Source organism: Hypanus sabinus, chromosome 10 (assembly GCF_030144855.1).
Source record: "Hypanus sabinus isolate sHypSab1 chromosome 10, sHypSab1.hap1, whole genome shotgun sequence".
NCBI lineage: Eukaryota > Metazoa > Chordata > Chondrichthyes > Myliobatiformes > Dasyatidae > Hypanus > Hypanus sabinus.
In genome coordinates, this window is record NC_082715.1 from 82,720,500 (window position 1) to 82,734,874 (window position 14,375).

General features: G+C 38.9%; 1 protein-coding gene across 2 annotated transcripts in view; it reads left to right on the forward strand.

Annotated features, from left to right (window-relative positions):
* Positions 1-14,375, forward strand: part of prim2 (DNA primase subunit 2) — a 249,198-nt gene that overhangs the window by 17,519 nt on the left and 217,304 nt on the right. For both annotated transcript variants that reach the window (XM_059982273.1, XM_059982274.1), the window contains exons 4-5: positions 1,135-1,252; positions 12,981-13,064. In XM_059982273.1, coding sequence (XP_059838256.1) covers positions 1,135-1,252; positions 12,981-13,064 — 202 coding nt within the window. The remainder of the gene's footprint in view (positions 1-1,134; positions 1,253-12,980; positions 13,065-14,375) is intronic.

Below are 14,375 nucleotides of genomic sequence, written 5' to 3' on the forward strand. Positions count from 1 at the left end.
TTCTGCCGTTCAATAAGATCATGGCTGATCTGGTGGTGGACTCGGCTCCACCTAACTGCTTTTTTTCTCCATAACACTGAATTCCCCTGCTATTTACAAACCTATTTAACTGTGTATTAAGCTTATTTAATGAGTCTCTGCTGCTCCCCTGGGTAGAGAATTCTGTAGATTCCCTACTCTCTGGGGAAAAGCAGTTTCTCCTCCTTTCTGCATTAAATCTATTCTCCTGAACCGTGAGGCCATGTGCCCTTGTTCTAGTCTGAGTTACCTGTGGAAACAACTTTCTGCCTCTATCTTATCCTTTTCATAATTTCTATAAGATTTCCTCTTATTCTAACACATATAGTCTAAGTTGTCTTGATCTCTCCTTATAGACTTGAATCAACCATCTGCATTGCCCCCAATGCCAGTTTTCTGAAGAAAGGAGACCACAACTACATGCAAGGATGTGTGGGTTAAATGGCCACTTTAAATTGCCCTGGGTATGTAGGTGAGTTGTAGACTCTGGGAGAAGTTAATGGGAGTGTATAGAGAATAAAATGGGATTAGTATAGGTTTGGCCTGAAAGGCTGCTGATGGTTTGCACAAACCTGGTGTGACTGGAAGCCTAGCTTCCATCTGTTATGACTCATATAAACTGTTAAGCAAGTGATCTTGTCTGATAATGAGGTATGAAATCTAACTGAGCTATCACAGGAAGTTGCTTCAATGAACAAGGTTCAGATGCGAAACATAAGAGATTATGCAGATGCTGGAAGTCCACAGTAACAAAATGCTGGAGGAGCTCAGCAGGTCAGACAGGATTGATGGAAGGACATAAGGATTTGATATTTTTGGCCGAGACCCGTCATCAGGGCTCACTAAAGCTTCCCATTTCCAAAGATCTCCCATGGAATTGTATTTTTCCTCAACTCATCTCAACAGCTCAGAACTTTAGAATTATTTTGCAGTCCTTCAATATGATGACCTACTGTGCTTACGAACATCTGGGCATTGCTTCTCAGTTTAATACTTCCCAGAATCTCTGGATTTGTACTTAATGAAGGGAGTGACCCTGTTTGTCATGTGTGATTGATTGACATGTGATTGTGTACTCACTCTTAATTCTTTCTCTCCACTTCCTCTTATCTTCAGGGAGGACTTGAGGCGATGGTTTATTCAACAGGAGTTGGACTTGTTCCGTTTTCGGTTTGGTGAGCTCCATGACAAGCAGCAAGACTTTCTTAAAATAAATTCTTTGCAATACGATGCTGTGAGTAGTATTTCTGCCTCACTTGGGTGCATGCTGTCTCTCAATTAAGCTGTGTTGTATTTCTGTTCCTTGTAAAAGGAAGCACCAGTATCACAGTGTGTGCTTTATTTAAGCCATGCAGCTTCTATAATTCCATTACTTTTCCTCATCTGTTATTTCATCATTTTTCATGGAGGGGTGACCATTTTTTTAATGTGTTCTGCTGGTTTTTGCAACAGCAGCAGTGCCTCTAGAGCAATTTAATTCCAACCAGTTTAAATAAAATATTCTGATCTTACCAGATTCTTGCTGTGGGAAGTTCAGAGTCAGAATCTGGTTTATTATCATTGACATATGTTGTGAAATTTGTTGTTTTGCAGCAGTAGTACAGTGAGATATCTTAAAAAAAGACAAATTGCATAAAATAAGTAGAGCCAAAAAAGAGCAAAATAGTGAGCTAGTGTTCATGGGTTGATGAACAGTTCAGAAATCTGATGGTGGAGGGGAAGAAGCTGTTCCTAAAATGTTTAGTGTGTGTCTTCAGGCTCCTGTCCACCCTCCCTGAAAGTGATGAAAAGAAGGCATGTCCTGGGAGGTTGGGGTCATTAATGATGGACGCTGCATTATAAGGCACCACATTTTGACTATGTTCTTTACGGTGGGGAGGCCAGTGCCCATGACAGAGTTTACAACCTTCTACAGCTGTTTCTGATCCTTTGCATTTGCCCCTCCATACCAGATGGCAATGCAGCCAGTTAAAGTACTCTCCATGGTACATCTGTAGTGGTATCTTTTTCTTTCTGTACTGTATCTGTTCATCCTTCTGGCACTGAAATAGGACATATCTGACTTGGGCTGGAAATGGAGGTTGCCATTATAGGATGCTTTGGCCCAAAAAGAAAGTTTTTAAAAATTGACTTATTAATCTCTTTGTAACAATAAAACCACTTTCTCAAATAAAGTATTCTGACAGTTTGGATTTGGAGCAAGACTCGCTAACTGTTAAAATGGAGATGTGAGTTAATGAAGCTGTTGTAAAAAAAAAATTAGATGACTAATTAGTGTTCTTCCCTAGAGCAGTAGCTTTGTAAAGCAAATACATTTCTTGGCAATATCACAGCACTGAACACAAAATATAAATTGGTACATGGGAGAAATTACACAATAGGTTTGGAAGCATGGTATCAAAGTTAAGGTTAGAATTGCTCAGAAAAGTACATTTGGCTAGAGATCTCTGGAGAAGGGAAGATTTTGAACGGTTCTTTCATGAAGTGTCTTTATGTGATGGGCTGATTGCTGTAAGTACAGTATAAAGGAGTATTCCAGATAAACTGCTTTAGATAGACATCATTAGAATGTGGAATTCACAAGAACTAGGAACAGTAGAGGGAGATAGAATAATACATTCACAGAGAAGCTACAATACTGTAGCTAGGGTGTCTAAAACCTTTGCTTGGGACTATATTGGTTACAATAGGAAGGTAGTTGGGAAACACCTAGCTTTATATAATTTAGTAACTGGAAAGATATCATATACCATAGCTATATATGTATGTGCCTAAAACCTTCGCACAGTACTGTACATGAAGGGGGATATATGAGCTGATAGAATGAGAGAAGCAGAGCTGGAAGAAGGGTGTTATGGAGTGGCCACATGAGACTGCAGATGCTGGAATCTGGAGCAAACCCAGTGGAAGGACTCAGCAGGTCAGTCAGTGTCCATGGAGAGAAATGGACAGTCAAAGTTTTGGTTGACCTAAAATGTTGACTGTCCACTTTTGTTCATAGATGCTGGCTGACCTTCCCGAGTCCCTCCAGTGTTTTGTGTATTGCACTGATGCAGCGCAATTTCTCCCCTTCCCTCTGCTCTTTATTCTGGTTATGCTTTCTCTTTTCCTCACCTGCCTATAACCTTCCTCTGCTTCCTTCCTGCCCCCCCCCCCCGCCCCACTTTCCTCCAAGGTTCATTGTTCTCTCCTATTAGATTCCTTTGTCTTCCACCTTTTATCTCTCCCACCTATCTTCTTACTTCAACCCTCCGCTTGCCTACCCACTTCCCCCCCCCATCTTCTTTCACCTATCACTTGCCAGCTTGTACATCTTCCCCTCTCCACACTTTCTTATTCTGACTTCTGCCTCCTTCCTTTCCCGTTCTGATGAAGGGTTTTGGCTGGAAATGTCAGCTATGTATTCCCCTCCATTGATGCTGCCTGACTTGCTGAGTTCCTCCAGCAATTTGTGAGTGTAGCTGAAGTTTTAGAACCTTATAATGTCAGCTAAATGATTTGTTTCTATACATTTTCCAATCATTCTGCACCTGACAGTGTAAATTAGGTTCCTCCCTCATGAAAGTTGTGAATAATAATTCTGAGTATTGATTTTTTTGACTGGACCAGGGGAATACCCATAACTGCCCAAGAACATAGCATGCATTGGAGTATAATTTGATTTTTAAAATTAGCTTATTTTGAAGAGCCCAGTTGTGCAGTTTATTTCTATAAATTAAAGAAGAGATTTGTTAAATGTGGCTTTCAGGAGCCAAATGTTATTCAAGCCATTCAACTCTTCTTGTCCAGCACTGATCTACATATGGAGTAATTTTGAGGCCAGATGTAATTTGAACTCTAACCTTTTGGCCAGAATTAATTGGTTTTAATTTAGAGGTGTTCTTTTCTGGATAGCATGACATTTAAAGAATGGGCATTAAAACAGTTTGGTCCTCACTGTCAACTGGAGTGGATATTAAAAACTAAGATTGCATTGGTTCACATGAGAACAAGGACCAAAACATCGACTGTTTACTCTGTTCCATGAACGCTGCCTGATCTGCTGAGTTCCTCCAGCGTTCTGTGTATGTTGCCTTTTCAAAAACTGCTGCTTTTTCATTTTGAGCATGTCAGTTTTATTCAGAGGTTACACTAAAGTTATTGCATTGGCCATAATCAGAGTTGATATCCTAATACAGATTTACATATTTGTGCATCTGTATTGCGGGGGGTCGGGCCAGCATTGTTGCAGCGTTGGGGGTGGCTGTGTGGAGAGTCGGACCGGCCAAATGGAGGGTCACTTTCACTTGTAGAATCAACTGGTAAGACGAATGGGTTTTCGAACACTGAATTGAAGCTTCAGTGAACTAGCTAGTGAAGAGCAGTGTTTTGTCTTTTGTTATGTGTTTTGTACTTAATACATCACTTAATGGAGGATTTATAAGATTACAGTTAGTACATTTCTGAACTATTGTAAGCTGGTCCTCCCTAGCTTGTAATTGCCTGACTGTGTATTGCCTGCCTAATGATCAAGTGTGTGGGAGAATGTTGGGATGGATTTGTGTATTATGTGTGTACCACTGTTTCCGTTGGCTGCGCAAGTCTAGGAAGGACACCCTCAGGCCCCGCCAAACGTGGGGGATTGAAGTGCAAGCCCCCCCCAAATCCCCCTGTTTGTGTGGATGTTGAGTGATTTGTTACCCTGTTACAAATCAGTACCATGAAATAACAGACAGTGCACTGCATACAATTAAAAGATTTAGCTTTATAATTCTTAATTTGTCTGAAGGGTTAGTTAAGAAAAAGCAATAAAAGAAAAGGGCCCATTCTAACTGAAAGTCTAATGTGCACAAGTTGGAGCTCACAATTTTCCCTTTGTCAATCCTCCTTTGATCTCCCCGGGCTTCATCGAATCCTGGCCCCACTCCAGGTTGACTCCTCTGAACCCTTCTCTGGGGCGTCTTCTCTCTTTTCCCCCCTCAAAAGCCCCAAGTCGAACCTTGGTGTCCCTCACCAGAGAAACCTCCCCTGAATCCGTTCATCCCCATTGGATGGCACACATTTCTCTCATCTCTTATCTTCAACAGTAACCCAAACAAGCAGCTTACACAGATGAGAAAAGCACAACAGAAATAAAATATGAACTGTGTGAACCAGGGCATTACATGTGTTTATTGTTTGCATGATTTGTTCTTTTATTTTGTACCTTGTATGTTTGATGGTCTTTGTGTGTTTTTTTTAGGTGTTGTTTGTTTTGTTTTGTGGTTATCTGCAAGAAGATGAATCTCAGGGTTGTGTATGATTTTCATAGTTGGATAATATACTCTGAACTTTAAATGTTCAGCTCTTTGTAGCAAATGTAGTTATTATTTATTTGAGTTTAAAAAAAGTTTGAATTACTTTTACTGTTTTTAAACTTGCTTCCATTAACATTTTAAAAAGTACACATTGCTGTTCCGCTTATTTGTCATTTTCCCCCCATTAAAGTTATTTGAGTATGACTTGACTATTGAGTTTCTTGCATGACAACGGTGACTAATTAAAAAGAATGTCCTTGTCTGCAGTATTTTGGAATGTAAATTTGTGACAAAATTATTTTAAACATGAAATTCTGTAGATGCTGGAATCCAAAATAACACACAATGCTGGAGGAACTCAGCAACTGCATTCAAGATGGCAGTTTTTTTTTCTCCACAGCTAACCAATCCATAATCCAGCTGTGAAAGGACCACTTTCCCTCAAGTTTATGTCTCAATAAAATGTAAATTTATTGAGAATTTTAAAATATTTGAATTCTTGCAATTATTTGCCAGTAGTCATTTTAATTTAATTTCATAATTTCACCTCAGCAAGTGCAACATTTGAGGATTTTGAAATATCTTTTGAATTCTTGCTATCATGTACTGGTAAAGTTTTTAGTCTAATTTCATGATTTCAGCTCAGCCAGTACAAAATTTATGTAAACATAAATTGCTCTATTTAATTTCAAGACTTTACCAAATCATCTGTGTGCCTCATGCTGAGTCAGTTTCTTTCATGGCTTTAAAAAAAACCCAGCTCTTCAGCCTTGTCATCCTCTGCAGGCCTCTTGTACATCTCAATTTTATTTACGTCGCTTTTGATCACTCTTCTTCAGTTGCACCACTCCGATATTCTAAAGTGTCTTGCTCAGATCTCTCCAGTTGCAGCAGTTCTCTTACTGCTTACAGAAGCACTTTAGAACCTACTTCTGACTAACCTTTTTGGTTGCAAGTTCCAATACTTGCTTGGGCTCGCTATGAACATGCTGTATCACTTTTCTTTGATCTGGCTTAAATTTAAGTGCTTAAAATCTGTAGTAATGTTTGAAATTACTACTTGTAAGGATTGAAACCTTTCATTTTATGCTTCCTCTGTCTTGTGAAATAAACTAGAGCCAGATATTTGTGCTTTGGCAGGCTCCAAGAGATGGTTCTTTTGTCCTAAAACTAATCAGGAACAGCAGCAACAGTCTTTGTGTGTAAATGGTTCTTGGATTGTGGTGCATAATGTTAGATGCATAATTGTTTGCTGTTTGACATTCCTTTTAAAATCAGACAGAGTTGTATTTCATTTGAGCTGATGGTCCTAAACCCAGAAAAGTTGGTGCAGAAGTTGGTGGGTTTGAAATTGCTTCTCAATACAGTTAATTGGGACACATTGGGTGAATACATTTTGACCCAATTAAACAGCTGTCCCAATTAGCTTAAGTTTTAACGAAATGCAGTACTGCACAAATGCCTTAAGCACAGGTAGAAAGAATTCTGTAAAGCGAAGATGCTTTCAAAAACTGAAAAATTAAGTTTCTAAATGTCAAAAATTTTACTATGAAGTGAAAAAGCAAATTCAAATCAATATTTGGTGTGATCACTTTTTGCCTTTAAAACTGCATCATTTCTCTTTGGTACACTTTTGTGCAGTTTTATAAGAAAATAGTCTGCTAAATTGTTCCAAGCGTCTTGGAGAACTTGGCACAGTTCTGCAGACTTTGGCTCTCTTGCTTGTTTCTGTCTCTCCAGGTTTTTCCAAATAGCCTTGATGATGATGCTCTGTGATGATGCTCAGGGCTCTGTGGAGACTATATTGTCTGCTGCAAACTCCTTGTTCTTTTTGCTGATGGTAGTTCTTTTTGATCTTAGCTGTGTGCTTGGGGTCATTATCCTGCTGCAGAATGAAGTTGGGACTGATCAGACGCCTTCCTGATGGTATTGTGTGATGGATGAGAATCTGCTTGTACTTCTCAGCATTGAGGATTCTGGGCAAATCACCATTTGCAGAAATGCAGCCCCAAACCTGCAGTGAACTTCAGCCTTGTTTCACTGTTGGCTGCAAGCACTCATCCATTAGTGCTTTCTAACTCTTCTATGGACAAACTGTCTTCTGTTTGATTCGCCAGTCTAGAGCACTTGCTGCCATTGTTGAGTTCCCCAGTCCTGGTGTTTTTGTGCTTAGGTGAAGGTGTTTCCACTTCGGAGGAATGGCTTTTTGGCAGCAACTCTTCCATGAAGATCACTTCTGACGAGACTTTTCCAGACTGTAGAGGAAGGTACTTGGGTTCCAGTGGTTTCTATGAGTTCAGAGCTGATAACAATGCTGGACTACTACTGGTTTAGAAGGAACGTCAGTTTGATGTATCTTTTGTCTGCTGAACTCCGTTTCCATGGCCAATCACTGTGCTTCTTTCTGGTCTTCACCCTTGCCTTGTACTTCTTCAGAAAAGCTTGGCCAGCACATCCTGTCTGTTGTGAAACTTCTGCTTGGGAGAAACCTTGCTGATGCAGGCTGACCACCTTGTGTCTTGTTTCTATGCTCAATCTTGACATGGTGTTTTAAAAAAATGCTGATTTGAAGGTTAAACTGGGCAATATATGTACAAAGTAATCAAGTTTTTATTTGAAAAGTGGTCAGTTAATTAATATGTTACTTTAACAAAATACAAAATTTTCTCTCATATTTAATTTTTGGAGAATGAATGTTTGGAAATCTAAAATTTGCTCTTTACTGACACGTTAATGCAGAATCAAAAAATAAACATCTAAAACAAAATTTGTATAGAAGTTCGAGGGTGTCTTAAGACTTCTGCACAGTACTGTATTCCAACTGCCCCATCCTCAGCCCTATCACTCTGGTTCCCATACCCCTGCCAACTTAGTTTAAACCCTCTCCAACAACTCCAGCAAACCTGCCCACAAGGATATTGGTCCTCTTTAGATGTAACCTGTTCTTTTTGTACAGGTCATACCTTCCCAGAAGAAATCCTGATGATCCAAAAATCTGAAATCCTGCCCCCTGCCCCACTTCCTCAGCCACACATTCATCTATACCATCATCCTATTCCTGTCCTGATTAGTGCGTGGCACAAGGAAAAATCCAGAGATTACTACCTTTCAGTCCCACTCTGCTGTTTTCCCAATAACTCCCTTTTGCTCCAGTTGTTTGTTTTGAAAGTAAACTTTTGTTGCTATTTCTATTCCCATAAGTTTTCATGTGTAAGTTAAAGGATTAAGATTTGATAGAAACTTCAATGAGAAAAATTAGTTGTTGCGCTTCTCTTCTGGGCACAGGTTTTCTTCTAGTGAAGCTACTGGATGCTCTTGTGGAGCAGAAATCCAATAATGTTTCAAATATTGATCTTGCACAGGAAATAGAATGAATTATTAAACCACTCTTTTCGGGGCAGCATTACTACTTTGCTCCTCTCCTGTTTGTAAAGCTGGTGCTATTGGCTACCATAGATGTTTATCAATGGTTTCCACAAATGAGGACATTGTAAATGGCATTGAGCAAATTTAAAAATGGGAAACAAACAATTGCATCCATATAATCTCTGTAACATAATAGCGTGTCCCATGAGGCTTCATAGATGAGGTGTTCAATTGAACACTTGCTTTAGGCTGTAATATATCTTTACTCCAAATAAGATTGCGGGTAATCGTGAGGCATTTCACCAACTTGAACAACAGGCCCAACTTATGGTTTGTTTGTTTGTTGGTACTAACCTGTCAATCACTCTGCAGTTTTATTCAATTTTTGTTCAATTAAAGTTAGGTGGTACTTCTAAAGCTGATATTTCAGATTTCAACAGTTCTGAATGTATTTTAAAACTATGTGTTATTAATGTACGTTAGGATAAAGCCATTTTCATTAACACAAGACATTCTGCAGATGCTGGAATTCTTGAGCAACACACACACAATGCTAGAAAAACTTAGTATGTCAGGCAGCATCTGTAGTGAGGAATAAACAGCAAGGGAGGGAGAAGAAGCCAGAATGGTGGGGTGTGGGAAAGGAGTACAAGATGGGAGGTGATCAGTGAAACCAGATGCGTGTGGAAGTGGGTGGGAGGAAGATAAATGAAGTAAGACTCTGGGGAGGGATAAGATGAAGAGATAAAGGGCTGAAGAAGAAGGAATCTGACAGGAGAGGACAGTGAATCATGGAAGAAAGGGAAGGAGTGGCACCAGAGGGAGATGATGAGCAGGAGAAGCGAAGGAGTAAGAGGGGAACTAGAATAGGGAATGAAAAAAGAGAGAAGGGGAGGGAGAAGTTAGAAAAATCTATGTTTGTACCATCAATTGAATAAAAGCTTTAAGAGTCTTTGACCTGGGATGTTGTTTCTCCCTCCAGAGATGCTGCCTGACTTGGTGAACGTTTACAGCATTTTCTGTTTTTACTTCAAATTTCCACTCACTGTAGTGTTTCAAAAATGCTTGTCAGGTTAGGTAATATTTGTGGAAAGAGAAACAGCTGACTTGATGATCTCTTAGAGACTTGGCTTACAGGAAACAAATACAGAACAAATGGAAGCAAAGGATTGTGATAAGCTAGAGAGACAGAAGGGAAGGACTAAGAATGGAAAGATGTATTTGGATGAGTATATGGATTAAAAGGGGTATAGAGGGCTATGGTTCAGGTGTAGTTGAGGGCACTGAGCGGAATAATAACTCAGTATGGACTAGATGGGCTGTTTGTGTTGCAGTGCTTTATGACTCTATGTAATTATTAAACGATGGAAGGCTGATCTGAGCCAAAACAAATCTTGCTGACGGGATGGTTGAGGTTGTTGATTTGAAATTGGTTATATGTAATGAATGTCTTGAGTTGAAAGTTCGAAATTCCTCTTCCTCATTCTCTAAAGTTTCACTGCAACCTTACCCTACGCTATTGTGTCTCCTTGCCCCACCGATTCAAAACATCTGAACTAGTCTAATTCTGGTCTTGTGGCCTCCTGAATTTAATTTCTCCATTATTAACAACTATGGTTTTAGCTACTAAAATCCAAAGTTCCAGAATTGTTTTCCAAACACCTTGCCTCTGTATTTTTAAAATTTCTACCTCTTTCACCAAACTCTTACTGATCTTTCCCAACATCTCCTTAAGTGGTTGGGTATCAGCTTTTTTGTTTGACGCTTCTGTGAAGCCTCTATTATATTTTGCTCTGTTGGAGGCAGCATATAACTGCAAGTTGCCATGTAAGTAGTCACAGCATAATCATTGCCATCGTTGCAGTTTGAGAAATTGGAACAGTGGTTCAGAAATGACATTATTGAAGTGGATGTAAAAGCCAGAGGCTATAAAGTACCATACACTAATGATTTTGCAGACACTACTAATTGATTAGCAATATTAAGCTGTAGGGGAAAGAACATGGTAGGTTTAATTCCAAATGTAAACTGAAGCATTGTGTTGGAGTTGCTGATTACTGCACTATTTTACAATTTATTGCAAACGTGTTAAAAAAAATTGCATTGTTAATAAATGTAACCAAAAACGGCAATATTTGAATCTATTTAAACTGCACAAATTATTCCTTCTAAAGTATTATTTTGAACTTTATGTTAATATTGGATCTTCCAACCAGAATCAGTAAAGAAAGCTTTACCTTTGTCAGCTTTGAGTTAGGACTTTGGAAACCTTTTATTCTCAGACAAATGTGAAAATTGCTTTTTTTTTGCTATGTTTAAGCCTGTAGTTTTTTTAAAACTATGTAATATATCACTATAATGCATATGAATAGTGAACTTTTTATGTAGAGTGGAAAAGCGCAGATGCCAGAAATCTGAAATTTAAAACAAAAGGAAATACTGAGTTACTCAGCATTTCTGGTGGCATTTGTGAAGGGAGAAACAGTGAATATTTCAGGTTGATGCATACCGGATTTAGAGATCATTAGCATGGAACTATGAATCTTCTCATCTCTGTCTCTGCTCTTTTATTCAATATAGTTCAGGAGAATGAGGGGAGATCTCATTGAAAACTACTGGATATTCGGAGGCATACAGTATATTGGATAGAGTGGATGTAGAGAGGAATTTTACTTTAGTAGAAGATCTGAGGGCACAGCCTCAGAATAAAAGGACATTTCTTTAAAACTGAAATGGACCATGATGCATAGTTAAGGCAGTTTCATGTGTTTTTTTTTGATTAAGCGATATAGCATGGTAACAGGCTGTTCTGGCCCAAAGAACCCACACTGCCCAATTACAGCTTTGTGACCTAGACATGCTCGGCTCAGCTTTGTGCGCCGAAGGGCCTGTATTGTGCAGCAGGTTTTCCATGCTTCTAACCCCTGCGTCTTTGGAATGTGTGAGGAAGCTGGAGAACCCAGAAGAAACTGATAGAATCACAGCAAGAACGTACGTTCTTCTTCCAGACAGTTCTGGCACCTGACTCCAGGTCACTGGTGTTGCAAAGCGTTACTCTGTTACACAACTGTGCCACCTAGGTTCTTGATTGGTAAGGGCATTAAAGGTTAAGGGGAGTAGATGGAAAATGGAGCTGAAAAGATATCAGCAATAATTGGATGGTGGAGCAGACTCCAAGGGCCAAAATGACCTAATTGTGCTCCTATATCTTATGACATAGAATTTTTGTTTGAGAGAAGTTAGTAAGAAATACAGAATCCAAGTGATAGGTAAAGTTAGGAATAGCTCAGCCATGACGACAAGCTAGCATGAGTTGAATGGTTCTAGCCTATTCCAGTATTTCCATGTGTGACATGACAATATTGAGTTGTATATGATTTGGTGTTCACTGTCAAAATGGAAATGTATCATAGGAATGAATTATAAACCTGCAGGGAGGAGCAGTCGAAGGGAATTAATCAGCTTGTTGAACAAAAGCTAGTTGTGATTCTCCGGAACAAGGATGGAGAGGGTAAGCATTTTGAGGTAGATGCTGTGTGGTTATTGACTTGGATCCTGAAAGGAGTGATGACCAACAAATGCAATGAGGAATTTTTTGTGAAATTTAGATATATTTGAAATGACTGGGATATAGTAGAAAAAAATGCTTGCATTGTATCTATAGAGATCAACTCATTGCCATCATGCACTGAGCTGGTAAAACAGTGTGCAGAATGAAGTGTTATTGTACAGAGAAAATGATGTGCAGGACTGTAATGCAGGGTCTCGGCCTGAAGTGTCAACTGTTGATGCTGCCTGACTTGCTGAGTTCCAAGATTTCCAACATCTGCAGAATCTCTTGTGTTTAGAGTGATATGTGGTAGAATTGGATAAAGTTGTTATTTATCTTAGATCATCAGTACCAAGATGAACTGGAAGGCTGAATGGTTCAATTTGATATTAAATTCAGACTCCATGATCAGGCTGTTTGTTCAGTATGTTTAACTTCATAATAACCTGCTGTGTTCTAGAAGTAATTTTCTCATCATTGCGCAGTTTTTCAATTCTAATTTCATGAATCAAGGCCTTATTGCATTATTTGGGGAAAACAAAATGAAATGTTAGATGGACTGATGGGCTGTATTTTGAATTCGCAACAGCGGATCTGAGTATTTATTTATCATTCAGATCAGTATGTCATTTGAGAAGTAACTGGTGGCTTTCTCAGATAATTGCCTTTTCATTGCCCTGAGCAATCTGGGATGTGTTAAATGCTCTGTTATTTGTTAGTGCCAAAACAATGTCTCAACCTGTGAAATGATTTTTTTTGTCTCGTTTCAGATTAAAGAAGAGGAAAAAAAACGCTATGAAAAGGAATTGGAGATCTCTGGACAAAACGTGACAGAATGCCAAATCTTTTACAAGGTGAGGACTATACCAACTGGAGGAACAGATTAAAACTTGAATTGTTTTTTCTTGTTTAACTTGCTCGTTTTTCTTCTCAGATTTTCTATTAGCTTCACAGAAAAGGAAAACAATATTAACCTCTGGTTATAGGAAATTTAAAATTTATAAAGAAATTTCATCTCATTGCTTTCCTTAGCAGAATGATTATCTATTCTAATAGACCGCGTCCTTTACGCTTGTTTAGGTGAATGTGCTACTAACACTAACGTGCTTTAAGATCTTTAAACACTGCAGAATTGAAAGAATAACTTAAAAACGTTCAGAACACACACTGAGCATTTAAAAATCTTCATTCATAAGTGGCTTAGTTTTGAATTCTTGTTAATGTTAAATGCATGTAATGTTAACTGCACTGTGGCGGTTAGGAAGTTTCTACAATGGGTAGACAAAACTGCCCAACACATCATTAGTGCCAGCCTAACCACCACCAAAGACATGTATGCAGAAAGGTGCAGGAAAAAGACCAGTAACATCATGAATGATCCCACCCACCTTGTTCATAGACTGTTTATTGCACTCTGATCGGGAAGGAGGCTACATTGCATCCACTCCAGGACCACCAGACTCAAAAAACACTTTCCCCAAGCAGTAAGGCTGATCTATCCCTCCACACCCCTAATGACCATTACTTTATTATTTCCTGTCAGTCACCTTATGTGCAGACAATTCTGTGCTTCGTGCCATTTTATGGACATGCAGTCAATCTATATAAGCTATTTGTATTTGTATTTGTATTTTAATTATTATTATTGTGTTCTTAATTTTGTGTGTTTTTTTTAAGTGCTGCATCAGAATCTTCTTTACACTTGTGTACTGGAAATGATACTAACAATCTTGAATGTTCATAATGTTGAACATTGTATACCACAAGATTGGTTTGATGCCATGGTGTGCAAACCAGTGGATTATCATTTTAGCCTCTGCCTGAGGCTAAGTAGGCTCAACAGAAGGGAACTTGCCTGTTAATAGTACCCATCGGTACATCAGTACCCATCAACACCAGTTGTATATGAGGAAATAAAACTAATCAGGCAAAAAAAAAAGGGTATCTAGTGCTTTCCTCACATGTATTACAAATAAATTCTTCTTGGGCTTCCAGCTGGGTACAGGTATCAATTTTAACCAATATTTTAAAAACAAACTCTGCAGCCTTCATCAGGGATGTACCTGGGCATATCTAGTCCGGTGGTATTTGTACTCCCATCATCCGTCCCTCCTAATTGGTTAGTCCACATCCAGTCGGGTTTCTGCTGTCCCACCTTAATTATG